The sequence below is a fragment of the Mauremys reevesii genome, linkage group 3 (genome assembly GCF_016161935.1).
Source record: "Mauremys reevesii isolate NIE-2019 linkage group 3, ASM1616193v1, whole genome shotgun sequence".
Lineage (NCBI taxonomy): Eukaryota > Metazoa > Chordata > Testudines > Geoemydidae > Mauremys > Mauremys reevesii.
The window spans coordinates 71,816,809-71,838,759 of NC_052625.1; the positions used below are offsets into that span (position 1 = coordinate 71,816,809).

At 50.3% G+C, this 21,951-nt stretch overlaps 1 protein-coding gene across 3 annotated transcripts in view; it reads right to left on the minus strand.

Annotated features, from left to right (window-relative positions):
* Nucleotides 1-21,951, minus strand: part of CATSPERE (catsper channel auxiliary subunit epsilon) — a 104,288-nt gene that overhangs the window by 58,463 nt on the left and 23,874 nt on the right. For all 3 annotated transcript variants that reach the window (XM_039529349.1, XM_039529350.1, XM_039529351.1), the window contains 3 exons: nt 10,585-10,615; nt 3,169-3,246; nt 1,831-1,937 (listed from right to left, as the gene is read on the minus strand). In XM_039529349.1, coding sequence (XP_039385283.1) covers nt 1,831-1,937; nt 3,169-3,246; nt 10,585-10,615 — 216 coding nt within the window. The remainder of the gene's footprint in view (nt 1-1,830; nt 1,938-3,168; nt 3,247-10,584; nt 10,616-21,951) is intronic.

The following is a 21,951-nucleotide window of genomic DNA, read 5'->3' on the forward strand; positions in this document are numbered from 1 at the left end:
TCTTCGAGTGCTTGCTCATATCGATTCCAGTTAGGTGACTCCCAAGCCTTACCTAGGCGGTGGGGTCAGAGTGAGATGTCGCGGAGTGAAGGACCGCTGAACCAAATGCTGCATCACCCCTGGACTGCTGCACTATCGCACAGCGGGAGGCGAAGGTATGTACTGATGACCAAGTTGCTGCCCTACAGATCTCCTGTATGGGGACATGAGCCAGGAAGCCGGAGGATGAAGCCTGAGCCCGAGTTGAGTGGGCAGTAAAATGCATAGTCGGGGCGCCAGCCAAGTCATAGCACGCCTGGATACATGATATAATCCAGGACGAGACACGCTGCGTGGAGACTGGGAGGCCCTTCATCCGGTCTGTCACCGCCACAAACAGCTGGGATGTCTTTCTGAAAGGTTTTGTTCACTTGATGTAAAAGGCGAGGGACCTGCGAACGTCTAGGGAGTGCAGCTGTTGTTCCCGACGAGAAGCGTGCTGCTTCAGATAGAAGACTGGAAGGAAGATGTCTTGGCTGACATGGAAGGCAGACACCACCTTAGGAAGGAAGGCGGGGTGTTGTCGCAGCTGTACCTTGTCCTTATGAAACACAGTATACGGTGGGTCCGACGTGAGGGCTCGAAGCTCCGAGACGTCGCTATCACCTCGGCGAGACACAAGGAAAGCTGTTTTCCAGGAAAGGTACAGGAGTGAGCAAGTGGCCATTGGCTCGAACAGGACACCCATGAATCTGGAAAGGACCAGGTTGAGGTCCCACGTAGGGGCCGGATGCTGAATGTGCGGGTACAGACATTCCAATCCCTTGAAGAACCTGCTGACCATAGGATTGGAGAAGACCGAGCGCCCATTTTCGCCCGGGTGGAAGGCCGAAATCGGTGCTAGGTGCACTCTGATGAATGAAACCGCTAGGCCCTGCTGTTTCAAGGACAAAAGATAGTCTAAGGCCTGGTCTACACTAAGGGGGGGGTCGAACTAAGGTACATGACTTCAGCTACGCAAATAGCGTAGCTGAAGTCGAAGTACCTTAGTTCGGGCTACTCACCCGTCCAGACGCCGCGGGATCGAAGTCCGCGGCTCCAAGGTCGACTCCGCCACCGCCGTTCGTGGTGGTGGAGTTCCGGAGTCGACCGGAGCGCATGGGGAGTTCGAACTATCGCGTCTTGATTAGATGCGATAGTTCGAACTCCGAGAAGTCGAACTCTCCGCGTCGACCCGCGCGGTAAGTATAGACCTACCCTAAGATGGCAGGTACTGATGCCTCCAGAGGGGCAGTATTGCTCAGAGTACACCAGCAGGAGAAGCGCTTCCACTTGGCCAGATACATGGACCTAGTAGAGGGCTTTCTGCTACCCAAAAGAACATGCTGCACCGAGCGGGAGCAATGCAGCTCAGATTGAGTTAGCCATGCAGCATCCATGCTGTGAGATGGAGGGATTGTAGGTCCGGATGACACAGTCGGCCGTGCTCCTAGGTGATCAGGTCCGGCCACAGCGGGAGAGGAATTGGTGTGGTCACCAATAGGTTGAGGAGTGTGGTGTATCAATGCTGCCTGGGCCATGTCGGGGCAATTAGTATTAAGCGGGCCTTGTCCCTTCGCAATTTGAGAAGGACCTTGTGGACTAATGGGAATGGAGGAACGGCGTAAAACAGATGGTCCTTCCATGGTATAAGGAAAGCGTCCGACAGTATACATTACCAACTACACCGAGTGTTTTGTAAGATGCTTACATTATAATATATCTACATAGCTATAAATGTGCAATCATATGTGTGTGAAAAATCATTTTAAATGGAATTCTGTTCAGAAAAAGTTAAATGAAATACAGTACCCCAACTCTGGAAGTGCAGTGGCAAAGTATTTGGTATTTCTAAAATAGGTCTGAACAACAGGTTCCTGTCCCAAATTCCAAAACTGCTTGCTAAGTGTCTTAGAATTCTGTTTAAGTAAAATAAAGGCTGTTAGTTATCATACATTTTTATGTCAATATAGTTTAAGGCTGTATATGAGAAATCTCAGGGTTAAAATACTCTTTAAATAACATTCTAAAGTATACTTCCAAATAAAGGTGCATTATTAAACACATTTACACATTTTATCCACACTAGAATATAGTATATTTGGAACCAAAATTAACTTTCTTTGCAATATTTCCTAAAGTATATATAGCATGAAATTTAAAAAAATCACACAGAAATCTAATAAAAGTTTATGGAAAATAATGAAAATTTGATGTTCTTCTCCAAATTCCAGTACTTCAATTAATCATATAATTTTAATTCTAGTAACTCTGAGGCAAATCAACACATTTATGAAACGAATATTAAAAGATGCCAAAGAGAAGCAATTCAGCATGGCAATTTATAATAAAGTAATAACTCCTAAAGGGCATCCCTTGGTCATGGATGCACACCTCACGTAAGGTATGATGCCAAAGGCTAAATATCATCAATCACCCCACAAAGGCATCAGGAGTGCATACTCTGACAATGTTTACCGCATATACCAATCCTGCAAGCTGATCCATGTGGGAAGAACTTTGTGCTCACATGGATTCCCATTGGGTGCAAGAAACCATCTGTACATATCAGCTTGTGGGATCAGGGCCATAATGTACCTCCTTAAATGGTAAAGTCCAGTTGTACTGTTAAATTCAGCTCTATAAAAATGACATAATGGGTTCACTGTTTATTATGTCTTGTTACTGTCCTATCATAATTACTTAGACAAAACGTAAAAAGTTTTTTTCTGAGTGTCAGCCATGCAAATTCACTCTAGAATGTGAAAGTCAAGCTTGGATCTTTCCTTCTCACCCACCACCACCAGCAGCAAAATAGCTGTTGGCTAAATTCTGACCCTAAGACAAGTGTACTGATAGTAGAATTTACTCTGCCACTGGAATTTAGCTAACAATTCTGTTTTTAATGCTGAGATGGAAACAAAACCACCTCACTCCCCCATGGCTGTGTCACCTCTGCAGTATTAACTGGAACAAAAAACACCAAAAACTTATTTTTGTCACTCCCTTAAGTTGAAATGATTATGGATGCACATAGGCAACATATCTAATGAATATGACAGTGCCATTTTTAATTAGTAACTTTTCAGAGTAGACTTGCACTTTCAATACCATGTTTTTAAAAGAAAATATAGAGCTATTTTAACATACCAGTGGAGGAAACGTTGCAGTGTGATTCAATTCAGAGGGTTCTGCATTTTCTGGATCGTATATCCATAAGATTAACTCCTAGCAAATAAAAAAGGTGAATGATAATATTTTGTTAATAAACATGTTAATATGCTGTCACTGTGGTGCGATTTCTTTTGGTGACTAGATGTATACTAGAATATAGTAAAAGACGGTTACTCACCGTAGTAACTGTTGTTCTTCGAGATGTGTTGCTCCTATCCATTCCAGTTAGGTGTGCGCGCCGCGCGTGCACGGCTCTTTGGAACATTTTTACCCTAGCAACTCCGGAGGGCCGGCTGGGCGCCCCCTGGAGTGGCGCCGCTATGGCGCTGAATATATACCCCAGCCGGCCCGTCCGCTCCTCAGTTCCTTCTTGCCGGCTACTCCGACAGTGAGGAAGGAGGGTGGGTCTGGAATGGATAGGAGCAACACATCTCGAAGAACAACAGTTACTACGGTGAGTAAGCGTCTTTTCTTCTTCGAGTGATTGCTCCTATGCATTCCAGTTAAGTGATTCCCAAGCCTTACCTAGGCGGTGGGGTCGGAGTGAGACATGGCAGAGTGTAAGACTGCAGAGCCGAAGGCTGCATCGTCTCTGGATTGCTGCACCAACGTGTAGTGGGAAGCGAAGGTGTGGACAGAAGACCAGGTGGCCGCTCTACAGATGTCCTGAATGGGGACATGGGCCAGGAAAGCGGCCGACGAGGCGTGCGCTCTCGTCGAGTGAGCGGTGAGGCGGCATGGTGGCACGCGAGCAAGCTCGTAGCATGTCCAGATACATGTCGTTACCCAGGAGGAAATCTGCTGCGAGGAGACCGGCTCGCCTTTCATGCGGTCGGCAACTGCTATAAACAGCTGTGGCAAACGCCGGAAGGGCTTCGTGTACTCGATATAAAAAGAGAGGGCCCTGCGGACATCCAGGGTGTGAAGCTGCTGCTCGCGAGGTGAGACGTGCGGCTTCAGGAAGAAGACCGGGAGGAAGATCTCCTGATTGAGGTGAAAGGCCGAAACCACCTTAGGGAGGAAGGCCGGGTGTGGCCGAAGCTGCACCTTGTCTCCGTGGAATACGGTGTATGGTGGGCTAACCGTTAATGCACGGAGCTCCGAAACTCGTCTTGCCGATGTAATTGCGACTAGGAAGGCTGTCTTCCAGGAGAGGTAGAGCAGAGAGCATGTGGCCAGAGGCTCGAAGGGCGGTCCCATAAGCTTGGCCAGAACGAGGTTTAAATCCCAGGTCGGGGTAGGACGCCGCACCGGCGGGTACAAGCGGTCCAGGCCTTTCAGGAAGCGGGAAACCATCTGGTTGGAGAAGATGGACCGACCTCCCATGGATGGACGAAAGGCGGACACTGCTGCCAGGTGCACCTTCAAGGAGGAGACCGCAAGACCTTGCTCCTTAAGGTACCAGAGGTAGTCCAGGATGGTAGGGATAGGGACTACAACGGGATTGAGGCCGCGTTGATCACACCAGAGCGCGAAACGCTTCCATTTCGCGAGGTAGGTGGAGCGAGTGGAAGGCTTTCTGCTCTCTAGCAGGACTTGCTGTACTGCCGCCGAACAGTCCCTCTCTGCGTGGGTCAACCACGCAGGCACCAAGTTGTAAGATGGAGGGACTGCAGGTTCGGATGGCGGAGTCTGCCGAAGTCCTGCGTGATGAGGTCCGGCCATAACGGAAGGGGAATGGGATCCCAAACGGAGAGCTCGAGCAGCAGGGTGTACCAGTGCTGCCTCGGCCAGGCCGGAGTGACGAGTATGACGTGGGCCCTGTCCCTCCGAAGCTTCAGTAGCACTCGGTGTACGAGCGGGAACGGAGGGAAGGCGTAGAGGAGGTGATCCGTCCAAGAGCAGAGGAATGCGTCCGACAGGGAGCCTGGGGAGCGACCCAGGTATGAACAAAACAGATGGCACTTCCTGTTCTCCTTGGAGGCAAACAGGTCTATCCGGGGAAACCCCCACCTCCAGAAAATTGTGTGCACCACATCCGGACGAAGAGACCACTCGTGGGAGAGGAACGATCTGCTGAGATGGTCGGCCAGCGTGTTCTGCACTCCTGGAAGAAAGGACGCTTCCAGGCGAATCGAGTGGGTCACGCAGAAGTCCCACAGGAGCATGGCTTCTTTGCAGAGAGGAGCGGGCTCCGCCCTGCTTGTTCACGTAGAACATCGCCGTCGTGTTGTCCGTGAACACCGCCACGCAGCGGTCTTGCAGACGGGTGCGGAAGGCGAGACACGCCAAACGGATCGCTCGCAGCTCCCGGACGTTGATGTGGAGTGAGAGCTCTTGGGGCGACCAGAGACCCTGTGTGTGAAGGTTGCCCAAGTGAGCCCCCCATCCCAACGCCGAGGCATCCGTGGTCAGTGTGACAGATGGACGAGGAGGGCGGAACGGGACTCCTGCACACACGACCTCTGGGTCCAGCCACCAGCTGAGCGAATCGAGGGTAGGCTTCGTGACCGTGACTACCATGTCTATGGAGTCGCGGTGCGGGCGGTACACTGACGCTAGCCAGGATTGAAATGGGCGAAGGCGCAGTCTCGCGTAGGCGGTGACGAACGTGCAGGATGCCATGTGACCCAGGAGGCGTAGGCAGGACCGAACTGTTGTAGTGGGAAAGGTGTGCAGGTCTCGGATGATGGAGACCATCGTCTGGTGCTGAGGTCGAGGGAGGCAGGCCCTGGCTACCGTGGAGTCGAGGACCGCTCCGATGAACTCCACTCTCTGCGATGGAGTCAACGAGGACTTTTCGGCATTGACGAGAAGGCCCAGTACCTGAAACATGGATAGTATTTCGGACATCTGATCTGCTACCAGTTGTCGGGATGGTCCGCGAACCAGCCAGTCGTCAAGATACGGGTAGATGTGAACGCGACGACGGCGGAGGTCTGCAGCAACTACTGCCATGCACTTGGTGAAGACCCTCGGCGCGGTGGACAGGCCGAAGGGTAGTACCGCAAACTGGTAGTGCGCACTGTTGACCACGAAACGCAGGTAGCGTCGATGGGGAGGGTAGATCGCGATATGGAAGTACGCGTCCTTCATATCGAGGGCGGCAAACCAGTCTCCCAGATCCAGGGAGGGGATAATGGACCCCAGGGTTACCATGCGAAATTTGAGCTTGACGAGGTACTTGTTGAGCTCCTGGAGGTCCAGTATAGGCCTGAGACCTCCTTTCGCCTTGGGGATGAGAAAATAACGGGAATAGAATCCCCTGCCCCGCATATCGTGCGGCACCTCCTCTATGGCACCCAAGCTCAACAGAGTCTCAACCTCTTGTAGGAGGAATTGCTCGTGAGAGGGGTCCCTGAAGAGGGACGGGGAGGGTGTGTGGGAGGGTGGGGGCGAAATAAACTGAAGGCGATACCCGTGCTGGACAGTATGAAGTACCCAGCTGTCTGTCGTTATTCGGGACCACGCCGGGAGGAAGTGAGAAAGGCGGTTGCAAAATAAACGGGAAGGATCCGGGGAAGAGACTGATGGGCCGTCCTCGGGCGTCCCATCAAAACGCCTGCTTGGGCCCTTGAGGGGCCTTGGACGACGCCTGGGCCTGGTTGCGCTTGCTGCCGGATGGCCTAGGGCGGTTTAGACTGTTTCGCTGACTATTATACGGCCGCGATCTGGCCAGGGTAAAAGGCTGGTAGGGCTGTTGTTGCCGGAATGAGCGCCTCTGGGTAGCCGGAGTGTGCATACCCAGAGTGCGAATAGCGATACGACCATCCTTGAGGGTCTGAATCCTGGAGTCCGTTTTCTCCGAGAACAGACCGTGAGTCTCAAAGGGGAGGTCCTGTAGGGTATATTGCACCTCTGGCGGCAAGGTGGAGGACTGCAGCCAGGAGATGCGCCGCATGGTCACTCCTGAGGCCAAAGTTCTGGCCCCTGAGTCTGCCGAGTCCAGAGTAGCCTGGATGGAGGACTGGGAGGCTTTTCTGCCCTCTTCGACGAGAGCGGAGAACTCCTGTCGGGAAGCTGTCGGGATCAGCTCCGAGAACTTAGTTAGGGACACGAAAATGTCGAAGGTGTAACGAGCTAGGAGGGCCAACTGGTTGGCAATCCGGAGCTGGAGACTCCCCGCTGAATACACCTTTCGGCCCAACAGGTCCATGCGCCTGGCATCCTTGGACTTTGTCGCCGGGGCTGGCTGTCCATGCCTCTCGCAGTCATTAACAGACTGTACGACGAGGGAGTCTGGAGTGGGGTGGGTGTACAAATACTCGTATCCGGTGGGGGGGACCGAGTATTTTCGTTCGACACCCTGTGTGGTAGGAGGGACGGACGCCGGTGACTGCCAGATAGTAGTGGCATTTTTCTGGATAGTCCGGATAAACGGGAGGGCCACCCGCAACAGGGCCTCGGCTCCGATCACGTTGGTCACCAGGTCTTCGTCCTCCAGGACCTCCGCCACCGGGAGGTCAATAGCCTTCGCCACCCTGTGAAGAAGGTCCTGATGGGCCCGCAAGTCAATCGGAGGAGGGTCCGCCGTGGCGGCCCCGCCACCGCCTCATCCGGTAAGGAAGATGAAGATAGAGTCTGGACCACCACATCTGCCGGTGATTGCTCAGGAGGGTGGGAAGCTGTATCGTGCCCCGGATGCTCTGCGGGACCAGGCGGCGACAGGGCCTCACCCGGTGGTGATGGGGGAGGCCTGCTCACTGTGGCTTCTGGTACCCTGTGTTCAGCACCCGCGGGACGCGGGGGGAAAGGGAGCCCTTGGGGCTCATGGTAGGCCATGGGGACCCAAAAACCCCACTGCTGTGGTCCAAGGTCCTGATTCTGGGTGCCGGCCCGGAGATCTCTCCCGCTGCCCGCCTGAGAGGCGACTGACGGCTGACGCGAAGGCCACGGGGGGGCAGAGGCGCTGATGGAGTGCACCGTGGAAGGTGGCAGTTTGTCCCCGGACGGTGCTGAGGATCGGTGCCGACCGTCGCGGTGCCAGGATGGAGATCGGGACAGTCGATTGCCTCGGTACCGGGAGCACGACCGCGACCTCGATCGACGGTGACGGGAGCGGCTTTGGGAGTCGCGGTGCCGAGAACGGTACCGGGAGCCAGACCTCCTATGGTACCGTCGGTCTGGTGACTGGGACCGTGAGCGTCGCCGGGAATGCGACCGGTACCGCGATACTGAGCGGTACCGGGACTGCGACCGGTGCCGAGACGGGGAGCGGTACCGAGACGTTGATCGGTGCCGGGATCGGGATCGGCGTGACGGCGACCGTTTCCTGGATCGGGACCGGGTCCGAGACTTGGAGCACCGTCTATCCCGTCTGTCAGGGGTCGGGGGCTGCATCAGTGCCGGCTTGCCCACCGACTGAACAGCCCGCACCGGCGGTGCCAGGGGCCGGAGGCTCGGTGCCTCTGTGAGCTCGATAAGCTCTCTCGCCATCGAGAAGGTCTCGGGCGTGGACGGGAGATGCAGCTCGACCACGGTTGGCACCGGGGAGCAGGGAGGTACCGGACTCGACGGCACCTGAGGTGCCGGAGTCAACGGAACCGTGCACGGCTTGTGCACTACCACAGCTTGTGCCAGAGGTGCCGGTGATGGCTGGGTAAGCTGTCCCGAAGCAGGAGGCTTAGAAGCCGAGTGCGCCGTCTTCCGCTTCCTCGGTAGAGAGAGGGAACGGTGCCGGGACGTCGGTGCCGTCTGCGAAGATCGAGCAGTGTCGGTACCGGGGCGGCTCGGTGCCACTGATGCGCTGCGCGCCGAGGACGATTTCGGTGCCGCCGGGGACAGCGCGGGAGGCTGAAGTGCCACCTCCATAAGGAGCTGCTTGAGGCGAGAGTCCCGCTCCTTTCTGGTGTGCAGCTTAAACGCCGTGCAGATCGGGCACTTATCTGTCCTGTGAGATTCCCCGAGGCAGCGCAGGCAGGAGTCGTGCGGGTCGCCAACGGGCATGTGCCGCTGGCAAGCCGCACAGGGCTTAAACCCCAGTGCTTTGGGCATGAGCCCGCACCGGTTGTGGAAGAAGAGGGGCTAACCCCTCTAATTCCCTTACTATACTATAACTAACTAAACTTATTCAACTAATCTAACAACTAAACTAAGTTAACCAACTATGTACACTGAAGAAATGGAGAAACGCTAGGGCTGTGGAGGTAAGAGAGCACTCCACTGTTCCAACTGGCCGTCACGGGCGGTAAGAAGGAACTGAGGAGCGGACGGGCCGGCTGGGGTATATATTCAGCGCCATAGCGGCGCCACTCCAGGGGGCGCCCAGCCGGCCCGCCGGAGTTGCTAGGGTAAAAATGTTCCGAAGAGCCGTGCACGCGTGGCACACACACCTAACTGGAATGCATAGGAGCAATCACTCGAAGAAGAACAATACCATATAAAGAAGCATTAATTTGGACAATGTCAAAATTAAGTCTTGAGCCTGATCTTACTCAGACAAAAGCAAAACTCCCATTGACTTCAGTAGGCAATGGAGACTGAGGGGATCCAGATCCACTCCTCATAGAAAGGGAGTTATTTCCTTTCAGTTCTTCTATTCGTCCCTCAGCAGTACTTCACATACCATAGTCTCTCTTATTCTACTGGGCCCATGCTACTTTACAATCCTGCTGCAGTATCGCAAACTATATGGCCATGAACTATATGGACTGATGAACTATATGGTCCATATCAGTCAGCCACAGAAGAACTCAACGCCTCGTGGGGTCCCAGAGCCCAGCCTCCAGCCTGAGCCTGAACATCTACACTACAGTTAAACAGCCCAGGAGCCTGAGTCCCAGGAGCCTGAGCCAGCTGACATGGACCAGCTGAGGGTGTATAATTGCAGTGAAGTACCCTTAGGATCTTGGCATCTGCCCCTAAGTAGAGAGGCAGGTTTGGATAACTGTGTAGCTGCTCTTTCAGAGGCGGCTGAGCACAACACCCCTCACTCTAAGGGAGTCGAACCAGGCTGTGCCTGTTTGGCAGGCTCCATATACAGATGCAACAGTGCCATGAATTTGGTCCATAATCAATAAAGGTGAATGTTCTTTTAGTTTCCATATTTTCCCAGTCAAACACAATCTCTCTAATAGAAAAAAAGAAAGAGGGAGGGCATGAGAAATGATTAAATATGTAATTTGCTTATACTAGCTTTGGCAAATGTTGTGAAATAACAAGGCATTTTACAGAGTGAATGATAGACCATAACATTTTATGGTATATTAAATTTTTTATCCAAACTCACTAAAAAACTCTAGCTTGGGCATGAAACATGCATTTCACAAAGCTCCAGAAAACACAAATATATAGAAGAAGAATAAAGAAAGGGTTGGCTGAAGTCCACTGACCTTTTCTTCTGACTGGACTAGATTTGTATCAAATCACTGTTTTGGAGAAGTGAGAAATAACTTCCGAGTTAAAGTTAGTTAAAACATTAAGCAAAAGATAGCACTTAAAAATTAAATTTACCTGGCTATCATATTTTGAGGGTGGAACGGAGCTATAAAAATAAAATAAAATAACAGTTAGTTACTTTTATAAGTAACAACCACTGCTTTGTAAAAGAAAAGAAAAGTTACTTACCTTACAGTAACTGTAGTTCTTTGAGATGTTCTGTACATTTTGACCCCACTCTTAGCATACATGCATCCCATATGCTGGAGTTCAGAATGTTCTAACCAGCAGTGTCCATTTGGCACTGCATGCCCTTGTGCACTCTTCTCCCCAAGCACATAATGGGCAGAACATACCCAACCACCACTCAGTTCCTTCACTGCACAGAATCCCAGTTAAAAACTCAGAGGTACAGAGCTGAAGGGTGGATCATGGTGTGAGGTTATTGACATTAACTGTAACTGTATAGATCATTGTTGCAACCAGGGTCCTATGGTTCACCAGGTCTTGTACAGAGGAGGTGAAGTGGGCTGTCTATGGAAAAGTTGTAGTTTGCTGATTATGATTATGCTGTCTGTACGTGTGTATCATTTCTGTATTTGAAGTTATGAATATTGGCTATGTACTTGTATCCCCTTCTCAGTAAGTGCCCAATCAAGAAACACTTAACTGACAATGGACTTTGGTAGATGCCAATCCACATCTGAGCTTTCCTGGGAATGTTCAAATTAACATGTAAACAATGGCGTCAGCCTACAAAAAGCTGAATCATTCATGGACATGTGACTTGTCCAGGAGGCTACAAACTCCATCTTGTTGCTGTGACTTTGCACAGAAGAACAAAGGGATTTCCGCCCACAAAAGAGAGAGTATAAAGGGCCCTGGAAGCACTGTGGGGCTAAGGGTCTCAGAGCCCAAGCTTCAGCCAGAGTAGGAACATCTACACTGCTATTTTTAGCTCCATTGTGTGAGCCTGAGTCAGTTGGTCCAGACTCTGAGGCATGCTGACATGGTTTTTTTTTGCAGTGTAGTCATACTCATAATTACTTTGTCTGTGTGGAAGACTGTCTATAGAGGACCAGCAATCAGAGCCTGAATTTCATTCAATTTCCATGCATAAGTGATTGTCATTGGGAACAGTGATGGTCTGGTGATTAAGTGAACATGATGGCATGGGTTCAAACAGCCAACCAATCAACTAGGTAATGTGAAAATGTGTAATAACCCCTCCAGGAACCTGTGAGCAACAGTGTGTGAAAAGACACAGTAATTTTGGATGGGTTGATGATGAGCAGATATTGCTGTTAAATGCACTTAGATCGAACTAATCGATAGTCCTGAATGCTTTAAAGATATAATCCATTATATCAGGAATCAAAGATCCTAATGAGCTAAGCTGTCATTGAGCTGCCCAAGAGAAAAAATGTTTCCATTCTAAACCATATTTGTGCCAAGTGGAGGGCTTTCTGCTCTGTAAAAGCAAATCTCAGATCTGTGCAGATCAACTTCTGTCTACTGATGTTAGCCATGCAACAGCCAAGCTGTCAGATGTAGAGGCAACAGGTCTGCATGAAGGACTAGACCATGATTTTGAGAGACTATATCTGGCAGAGATAGAAATGTTATCCATGGTTAGTTCGGGAGAGGTAGAAGTTCTGAATAACAAAATTGGTGTGGCTATGCTGGAGTTATTAAAATCAGACATATCTTGTCTTGCCTCACTTTTCAAAGGATCCTTGGACTGAACAGAAATGGTGAGAAGGCATACATTCATGGAAAAGTGTTGGGTATAGACGGGGGTGAAAGTAAGTCCAGTGACTTACCAATATGCTGGGGCCAGCTCTGACCCCCGGAAGGGGTGGGGACTAGGGTGGAAGGGGCGGGGCTAAGGGAGTCAGAGCCAGCCCCAGCCCACCCTGTAAGGTAAGTGCCTCCCCACTGGGGTAGCAGCAGCAGCAGCCCGGGGCTCTGGGGGCTATTTAAAGGGCCTGGGGCCCCCCTGCTTCTACCTCCCCAGCCCTGTAAATAGTCACAGGAGCCCTGGGGAAGTGGCGGGGCTCCAGCAGCTATTTAAAGGACTGGGGCGGCAGAGGCAGCTGGAGCCCTGGCCTGTTTAAATAGTCCCTTGAGCCCCCCCCCCCGCTACCCTGGGCTCTGGGGGCTATTTAAAGGGCCTGGGGCTCCCCTGCTTCTACTGCCCCGGCCCTTTAAATAGCTGCCAGAGCCCTGGAGTAGTGGTGGTGGGGCTCCAGCGGCTATTTAAAGGGCCAGGGCGGTAGAAGCAGCGGGAGCCCTGGACTTTTTAAATGCCCCAGAGCCCTGCAGCCTTACCCCAGGGCTCCAGCAGTGGGGCTCTGGTGGCAATTTAAAGGGCCTGGGGCTCCAGCCCCTGCTGGGAGCCCCAGGCCCTTTAAATTGCCCCCTGGGGAAGCCAGGCCGCTTCCCCAGGGGTGTACTGGCTAACTTTCACCTCTGGATATAGACCTCAGACTCATTGCCCCTTGAGAGCAAAAGCTGCAAGACTTCCTGTTTTCCCTGGTCACAAACAGATCTACCCATGAGACTATTCATTTTTGAAAGAACTGATGCAGAATGAAGTCTTTTAGGGACCACTCAGACATCAGCATCACTCTTTCAGTCAGATGATCTGCCAAATAGCTGTTATCCCCTGGAATACATAAAGGCTGACTTGATACTGAATACACCATTCCTGTAGAAATAAATCATCTAGTAAATAAGAAAAGCATAGTTCACCATTTTCTAACATAATAAAAACTAAACGTTAACTTACATTTATTCAGATTTTTAAGATACACAATTGCTTAAATAAATGTGTACAAATACAGTATCCTCCTGTGACACTTTCTCAATATGTGCAGGACTGTGGGTGACCTTGTTACCCCCTACCTCCAGCATGAGAGTCTTTCTCTCCTCAGGACTCTGCCAGTCCGATCCTTGCCTTGCAGGTTAACATTAGGTGGACCCCAACCTTTTGGGCCTCCTTGAAAACAGAAACATTCCTCTCCCGTATCCAGCCTATCACTGGATACCACAGAAATTACCAAGTCCGCTGTCTCCAAAGAGACAGTATGCAAACCATCCTATTAGCTCAGCTGAAGACAAACGCTTTACTTTAGTATTACAGCACTGAGATGAATTTATAGCAAAACCAAGAAACAGAAATGGTTACAAATGAAACAAAAGTATAATACACTTATAAGAGACTACATATGACCTTATCAGGCTCCAGTCTTTGTCTAAAGCACTTTTGCTCACCCACAGCCACGTCTCAGTGCCACTAACTCACGTGACTGGGGATTCACCATTTATGGATGCAAAGAGTGCTGACCTCTTTGTTCCCTCAGTTACGGATAACTAAAATGTCTTTTTGCTTCTTCTTAGACATCCTGAAATTTATCATCTTTGTCACCAGAGTCAGGATGAAGCCCTGGGGTTCAGAATCCAGTGCCTTCCCATGCTCATTTCACATCCACATGTTAATTTGTTCTTCCTCCTTACCTCTGATGCAAACAAACTGTCAATTGTCTCTGGCATTATCATGCTCAATTTACATTACAGAAAGGGAGATAACTATCTTCCCTCCTGTTTGGAAGAAAACCTGGATCCCCCTTTGTTTGGGTACACACGTTAAAGCATACTATCTGTAAGTATCCATAATTCCTCTGTTAATACATACATTTCACAATGCCATTAATGACCAGTTTGTGACTCGCTTTCATTTGATATCTCACACCACATTCTTTATACGTAAATATAATGACAGCAATATGTTAGGCATAGTAAATTTGTCAGGCTTCTTGGAACTGCTGTTAGTGGGCTGTCAGTGGGCATTTAGGGGCTGTTAGGGTCACACCTCCTGGTTAGAAAATAGAAGTACCAAATTTAGTGTAAAAGTTGTTATTTATTATTATTAGTTATTACATCCTTCTCACACCAGTACTGGTGCACAGGGCTGAAACTAGTCTCTTCCATCCTTCTCTCATGTACTGCTGCCTCCATCTGTTCAATATTATTGAGAATGACTGTTCTGCCCTCCCTGCTAAGGGTTCTTCTTAAAGTTTCTCTTGGGGGCCCATGTTTCCTCACACCAGTTGGTTTCTACTTGACAGCTTCATGTGGGAGTCTGTGTGTTGGCATCCAGAGTACATGTCCCAAATATGTCCAACACTTCTTTCTAATTCTAGTGGAGATGAAGTTATATTTAGTTGGAAATCAACTTTTAGCCAATGAGAATCAACCTTTCTTTAGGAAAAGAACTAAAAAGTACAAAAGCAAAAAGAAGATTAAAATGTACTATTTAAATCAAAGTGATTTAAGTCACTTTGATTTAAATCAATCCAACTTGTGTGGCAGTCATAACCAAAGTACCTGGGGTAGGAGGAGTATAAAAATACTAATACCTTTTGGATGGGACTTGATATCTGTGGTCCTCTCTCTTAAATATTGCAGAGAGTGACACAGGTATAGCCCACAGATTTTTGGTCAAGTCCATAATACCTTCATTTATTGACATTGCAATGCAACCCTGAGGTACTGGCCAAAGAATATAAAAAAAAATGTATAAGATTTCCCTCAATCACCTCAAGAGGAATCTCAAGCATCTCTGCCATCCTCTTCAAAAGGTCTCAGAATGCTCTAAAGTCATCCTCTGTAAACTGGTCCCCTGTTCTGGTCTGGTGCTCCTCTTCCTCTGTTAAAATGTCCTGTTTGCAAGGGACCCCACCCCAACCTGGTGGCCCCCGCCCTGAGTCCACTCACTGGCTTTGCCGGGCTTGGGCCGCTGCAGCAGTTCAGCAGGGAGTAGCTGCCTTTCGGAGGCATCGGAGAGCCAGAACGTCTCGCTTGCGGCAGCAGTGACCTCAGCCATGGAGGAACCGGCACGGTGAAGGGGGACAGCAGCCCTGCAAAGGCGGTGGCGCTGCTAGCGGGGTGAAGCCGCGCCCCCCCAGCCCCTCCTGCCCAGGCTGAGGCCCGGTGCCGCCCTGGGGGCTCCTGCAGGCTTCAGTGGATGTATGCAGGCGCCAGCCCCCATGTGCCCCCTGGCTCCCCCTTCACCTAGGGTTACCATATTTCAACAATCAAAAAAGAGGGGAGAGCCCTGCCCTAGCCATGCCCCCATCCACTCCCTGCCACTTCCCACTCAGACTGCCCCCGTCAAAACCCCCAATCCCCCCCGCTCCTTGTCCCCTGACTGCCCCCTCCTGGGAGCCCTGCCCCTAACTTCCCCCCAGAACCCCAGCCCCTACCTAAGCCTCCCTGCTCCTTGTCCCCTGATTTCCCCCTCCTGAGACTCCCCCACCCTAACTGCCCCACTAGGACCCTACCCGTCCCCTGACTTATTCACACCCCTGCCCCCAGACAGACCCCTGGGACTCCCACGCCCCATCCAACCACTCCCCGGCCCCTGACAGGACCCCCAGAACTCCCGACTCATCCAACCCTCCCCCTGCTCCCTGACCACCCCCTGGGATTCCCCTTACCATGCCCATGCCAATCAGACACTGGCTCCATGTGGAGGCAAAATTCCATGTGGAGTGCTGAGGCAGCGGGAGGGAGGGAGCTGCAGGAGGGGCAGCGGCGAGGAGTGACCCGGGCGGGGGGGCGCCTGCCCAAGCTGTGGCCTGGTTTCCCCCACAGGGGGCTCCTGCAGTGGATGCATGTGGGCAGCAGTTCCTGTGCGCCCCCCAGCTCCCCACTCGCTGCGCTCGGGCTCTGCGGCTCCCAGGAGCGTGAACCGCTGCCGCTGCCCCTCCCGCAGCAGGCTCAGGGCCCCGCGCCCCGGTGGCTCACACTCCCGGGAGCCACAGAACCCGAGCACAGTGAGGGGGGTTCTGGGGGGTGCGCCTGCCACCGGTCTGGGGTCCTGGCTGCCGGCCCTGCTCAGCCTCCTGCCGGCCTGGGGTTCCATTCACTCAGCTGGCAGCGGGCTGAGTGGGGCCAGCAGCTGGGACCCCAGCTGGCAGCCGTGTGGCCAGGCAAAATCGGCTCCTGTGCCACCTTTGGCACGTGTGCCAACCCCTGCCCTAGACCAACTAGTTAGGGTAACTCAAGTCTACTCTACAGAGTTAGGTCAATGTAAGGCAGCTTACGTCAACCTAACTATGTAAGTATTTATACTAAAATTTTGCCCTCGCCGACATAACTGCCTCACTACACTGACTTAATAACTCCACCTTCACAAGAGGCATAGGTCAACGGTAATGTAGTTAGGTCAATGCAGTGTCAGTGTAGACACTGTGTTGCTTACAACCATTGTTACTGGCTCTCAAAAGCCATGCCACAAGGCTCCTCATTGACAGTACAATTGATACAAACACTCCTGGTGAGGACGCACACAAGGAGCAAAGTGTAGACACACACAAGCGATGTAATTACTTTGGCAGCTGTATGCTGACATAGGTTAGATCAACTTAGGCCCTGTCTACACTGCCATTTTACAGCGCTGAAACTTTCTCACTCAGAGCTATGAAAAAAACACCTCCCTGAGCACTGCAAGTTTCAGTGCTGTAAAGTGGCAGTGTAGACAGCAGCTGTACTCTCAGCGCTGGTAGCTACTCCCCTCGTGGAGGCAGGTACCATAGGCTGGGGGAGGCTGTGCCTCCCCAGACAGTCAGGCATGGCCCCACCCACCAATGTTCCCTCTAATTTTTTACATTCATGTGCAGAATGAATTTTGTCATGTGCACCAATATGGAGGTGATGTGTGGTGCAGGGCCGCCCAGAGGATTCAGGGGGCCTGGGGCAAAGCAATTTCAGGGGCCCCTTCCATAAAAAAAAGTTGCAATACTATAGAATACTATATTCTCGTGGGGGCCCCTGTGGGGCCCGGGGCAAATTGCCCCACTTGCCCCCTCCGGGCAGCCCTGGAAAAAATAAACATTTAAAAACCTTCCGCATCTCGGCAAACCCAGTTTGAGAAAACTTCTTTTCAAGTCACCTTTACAAGGTATCACTGGTTCTCAGCATCAGCTAGTGCTAAAAGGCACTAAAGCTCATTAAAAGGGTTGGACAAATATTTTCCGTCAAAACTTTTTTTTGATTGAAAACTAGGGGTTTTTAAAAATCAGAAAAAATCATGGACAATGTCTGCTTTCCTTCAAAATGTGTCGTGGTTTTTTTTAATTGAAAAGCTGAAATTAGTCTGCCAAAACCTGAACATGGTTTGGGGTTTCCAGAAGTGTGTGGCCAAATATTTGCTGCTTGCTGTGTTTGATTGTTTAAAGAAACAATAAAAAATTTCTGCTTAAAAAAAATCCAAAACTATTGAACCACCTCAGCTTGAACCAATCACACTTGAGCCCATCCAGTCAGAGATTTTTTCAGGTTACTCTGCTGGCTTCCTTGACTCATATCTGTCTCCACAACTTTGGGTTCATTTAGGTTAGAACATAAGAATGGCCATACTGGGTCAGACCAAAGGTCCATCCAGCCCAGTATCCTGTCTACTGACAGTGGCCAATGCCAGGTGCCCCAGAGGGAGTGACCCTAACAGGTAATGATCAAGTGATCTCTCTCCTGCCATCCATCTCCACCCTCTGACAAACAGAGGCTAGGGACACCATTCCTTACCTATCCTGGCTAATAGCCATTAATGGACTTAACCTCCATGAATTTATCTGTTTCCTAGAGACTGGCTCCATGGGGTCCCTCACAAACTGGAGACGGTTACTGTGGGTTTGTCTTTAGCATAGCTTATGTACATACTCCACGAACTGAGCATTTGAGCTTGTTCCAGAATCTGGGATGAGCCTCTGTTGTGAAAACTGAAATGCTCAAAATAGCACATTCATGTGAATGGACACAGGGTGCTAAAATTAAATTAATCCAGGGGTTCTCAAACTGGGGGTCGGTACCCCTCAGGGGGTCACAAGGTTATTACTGGGGGTCGCGAGCTGTCAGCCTCCACCTCAAACCCTGCTTTGCCTCCAGCATTTATAATAGGGTTAAATATATTTTAAAAAGTGTTTTTAATTTATAAGGGGGGGGGTCGCACTCAGAGGTTTGCTATGTGAAAGGAGTCACCAGTACAAAAGTTTGAGAACCACTGAATTAACCCCTCTAAAGCCTCGGGGGATGCAGGGGAGGGGGCTCTCCCTTGGTAGGGTTGGGAAGGAGGTAGGTGGTGTAGGATATTGCTCTTCTCATGTGATTCCTCCCCCGTGGCTCTCTTGGCTCTGTCAATGTTATTCTAAAGTGGCTAATTTTAATGAAGCTACCCTCCCCTGACATGAATTTCCCTATGGCATAGAAATTAAATGTAGGCTATAATTTGGCATTTGAGAAGTGAAAGGGATGGTAGCCCTAAGGGAAAAGATAACAGCTTGGCTCTTTGTGTTAAACAGCTGTCTGCAAGCCTCAAAACTGCTGAATGAGCTTTATGGTAGGGAAGGCTATGCCTCCCCAAACAGCCTGGTCCTGCCCCCTATCCGACCCCCACCCACATCCTTCCCCCCAACTGCCCCCCTCAGAATCCCCGACCCATCCTGCTTCTTGTCCCCAGAGCGCCTGGTGGATTTTGCTAGCCTCAGAGGCTCACTATGACCCTCCACGTAGTCCTTCTCTCTCTAGAGGCAAGGGTCACAGCTTACTGAGCCATTTTCATCATAAGCCAACACGGGAGGTGAGGAGAAGCAACCCTCCCTCGCACAGTCTCTGTTGTCTCCCAGTCTTAGTGATTAATCAGGGAGGCGAGGGGGGAGCCTGGGCCCACCCTCTACTCCAGGCTCCAGCCCAGGGCCTAAAATTAGCAGCTATGGTAGCTGACTTTTTGGAAATAGGACATGTACAATTCCCTGGGCCACTTCCCCACAGGAGACCCCAGTCAATATCTCCTTCACTGTTACCTCAGGGCCTCCTTCCTTGCACCTGATATGGATTTGTACTGCTTCATTCCTCCAGCAGCACAACTCCCTCCTATAGCTCCTGACACCCACACCTCACCGACTAACTGGGAGGCTTTTAACTAGTTCCAGCCAGCCCTTGATTGGCTTCAGGTACCCCAATTAATCTAGCTATCTCCACTGCCTTCTAGAAGGATCTTAATTGGCCCCAGGTGTCTTGATAAATCTGGAGCAACTGCCGTTTGGTTACCATGGTACCAGGGATTTGTTTAGCCTAGGGCTAACGTACCTGTTCCTCACTACTTTACTGTAGCCATCAGGCCTTGCCCCATCACAGTACATCTACACTGATCAAAAACCCGGGGCACCCGAGTCTCAGAGCCCGAGTCAGCTGACAAGGGCTCACAGAGCTTGACTACAAATTGCAGTGTAGATGTTCAGGCTCAGGCTGGAGCCTGGGTTCTGACTCTCCCCCCTTGTGGGGTTTTATAGTCCAGGCTCCAGCCCGAGCCCAAACATCTGCACTGCCATTTTATAGCCCTGTCGCCTGAGAACCACGAGCCTGAGCCAGCTGACCTGAGCCAGCCACAGCTGTGCCACAGGTCTTTTATCACAGTGTAGACATACCCAGAGCGTCACAGCTAAACATAAGGTGAAACAGACTGTCTAGGACAGGGGTCGGCAACCTTTCAGAAGTGGTGTGCCAAGTCTTCATTTATTCACTCTAATTTAAGGGTTTGCGTGCCAGTAATACATTTTAATGTTTTTAGAAGGTCTCTTTCTATAAGTCTATAATATATTACTAAACTTTTGTTGTATGTAAAGTAAATAAGATTTTTAAAATGTTTAGGAAGTTTCATTTAAATTTAAATTAAAATGCAGAGCCCCCCGGACTGGAGGCCAGGACCCGGGCAGTGTGAGTGCCACTGAAAATCAGCTTGTGTGCTGCCTTCGGCACACGTGCCATAGTTTGCCTACCCCTGGTCTAGGATAAGCAGTTAACACACAGAAGAAATTACCTCATCTATCTTGTCTTTCTAATATCCCGGGACCAACATGGCTACAACATTTCAAACAACCTTTATGTACTGACAACTGGAAACAATAGGAAGACATCACCCAAGGTTGTATGGCCAGGTCTATCAGAAGTTCAGACGACATGTAGGCTGATGGGTTTCCCTGGGACTGACTGCAAAAGCAAGAGTTAGGGGATTGATTGGTTGCAGCTATGTTTGTTTGGGTGTGTGAGAGGCAGAAAGCCAGACAAGCAGTTTGAGCGTGGCCCTGATGGGGAGCAGAGAGAGAGAGTTCCTTGGAGTACATTACTTACAAGAAAGACAAGCTTGGAAAATGTGAGCCAGGAAACTGCCTGCTGTTGTTTGTTTCTACTATGTTGAAGGAAACAGGACTTTGTGTACATTCTTTGTAAATAAACAGGACTGCATCAAATAAATATACAGCTAGTATCATAATCAATGTATCCTCCTATAAAAAACAACTCAACAAACATTAGTTGGAAATCTTATGAAAAAAGATTTGATTTGCAGGACGCATTTTAAGAGTTTCAATAGACGATGCATGTTTTCAGGCCCTGGAAGGGAAAGTTGATGGTAGAAGAATGCAAGACAGAAAAAAGAGCTAGGATGGATGATGTATTCTGGGTGGATCAAAAGGACTATTAATCCACAAAGTAATTAGCAGAGGACCATACAGAATGGGCTAACATGGTTGCAAACATCTAGTAACAGAGATGCCACATAAGAAGAAGCATGGAAACAACCTGGCAAGTCCTCAAATGTGGGCTAACTGTTCAGCCCAAAAAGGGACAACATAGGCTACTGTCTTGACCTGGACCTTGCCAGTTTTATTCAGAAAGCTAAGAAGAATTTTTCAGCAAAGTTTGAAGAAAATTGGTTAAGCTGTCTTATTGCTAGGTTTTGAGTTGCGAGTCATTAAAATATCACCCTCACAGAAACATTGACTTACATCTGGCATTTCTTTATGTCCCACTAGCACAAAAATGGCTTATTACTACTCTGACAAACTTTCCACATAGTAAGAAGAAACTCTATATATGAACAAAATAGGTTGTAATTAAGTAAAGTTATTAATTAATGTTTTATCTAATTTTACTCCTCTGGGAATTCTGCACCACTGTGCACATTCAGAATTCATGTCCCCTGCAGATTTTTTTTCTCTGCAGAAAATACATTCTGCCAGAGAAGTGCTGCAATTACATCTTTTGCCCACCAGGGACTACTGTGGAGCCAGAACAGAGGGCAACCGGCTCACTGGTGGTAGCACCCAAGCAGGAGGAGGAGTGGCTGCATTCCTCAAAGCAATATGTCCGCTGGGCCAGGTGAGGAGGCACAGACAGAATGGGACACATGAGGCTTCTGGGGGAGCCACATAGACTGGGCTAGTGGGTGGAGATAAACTGAGGCTGGGACTGAATGGGAGTGGGGGTATAGGGACACATGGGGGTGGGGGTGGCAGTGGGGGTGCAGGGACATCTGGGGATAGAGGGAGGGGGTGCAGGGACACACGGGGATCAGGGTGGCCGAATGGGGGTGCTGGGACA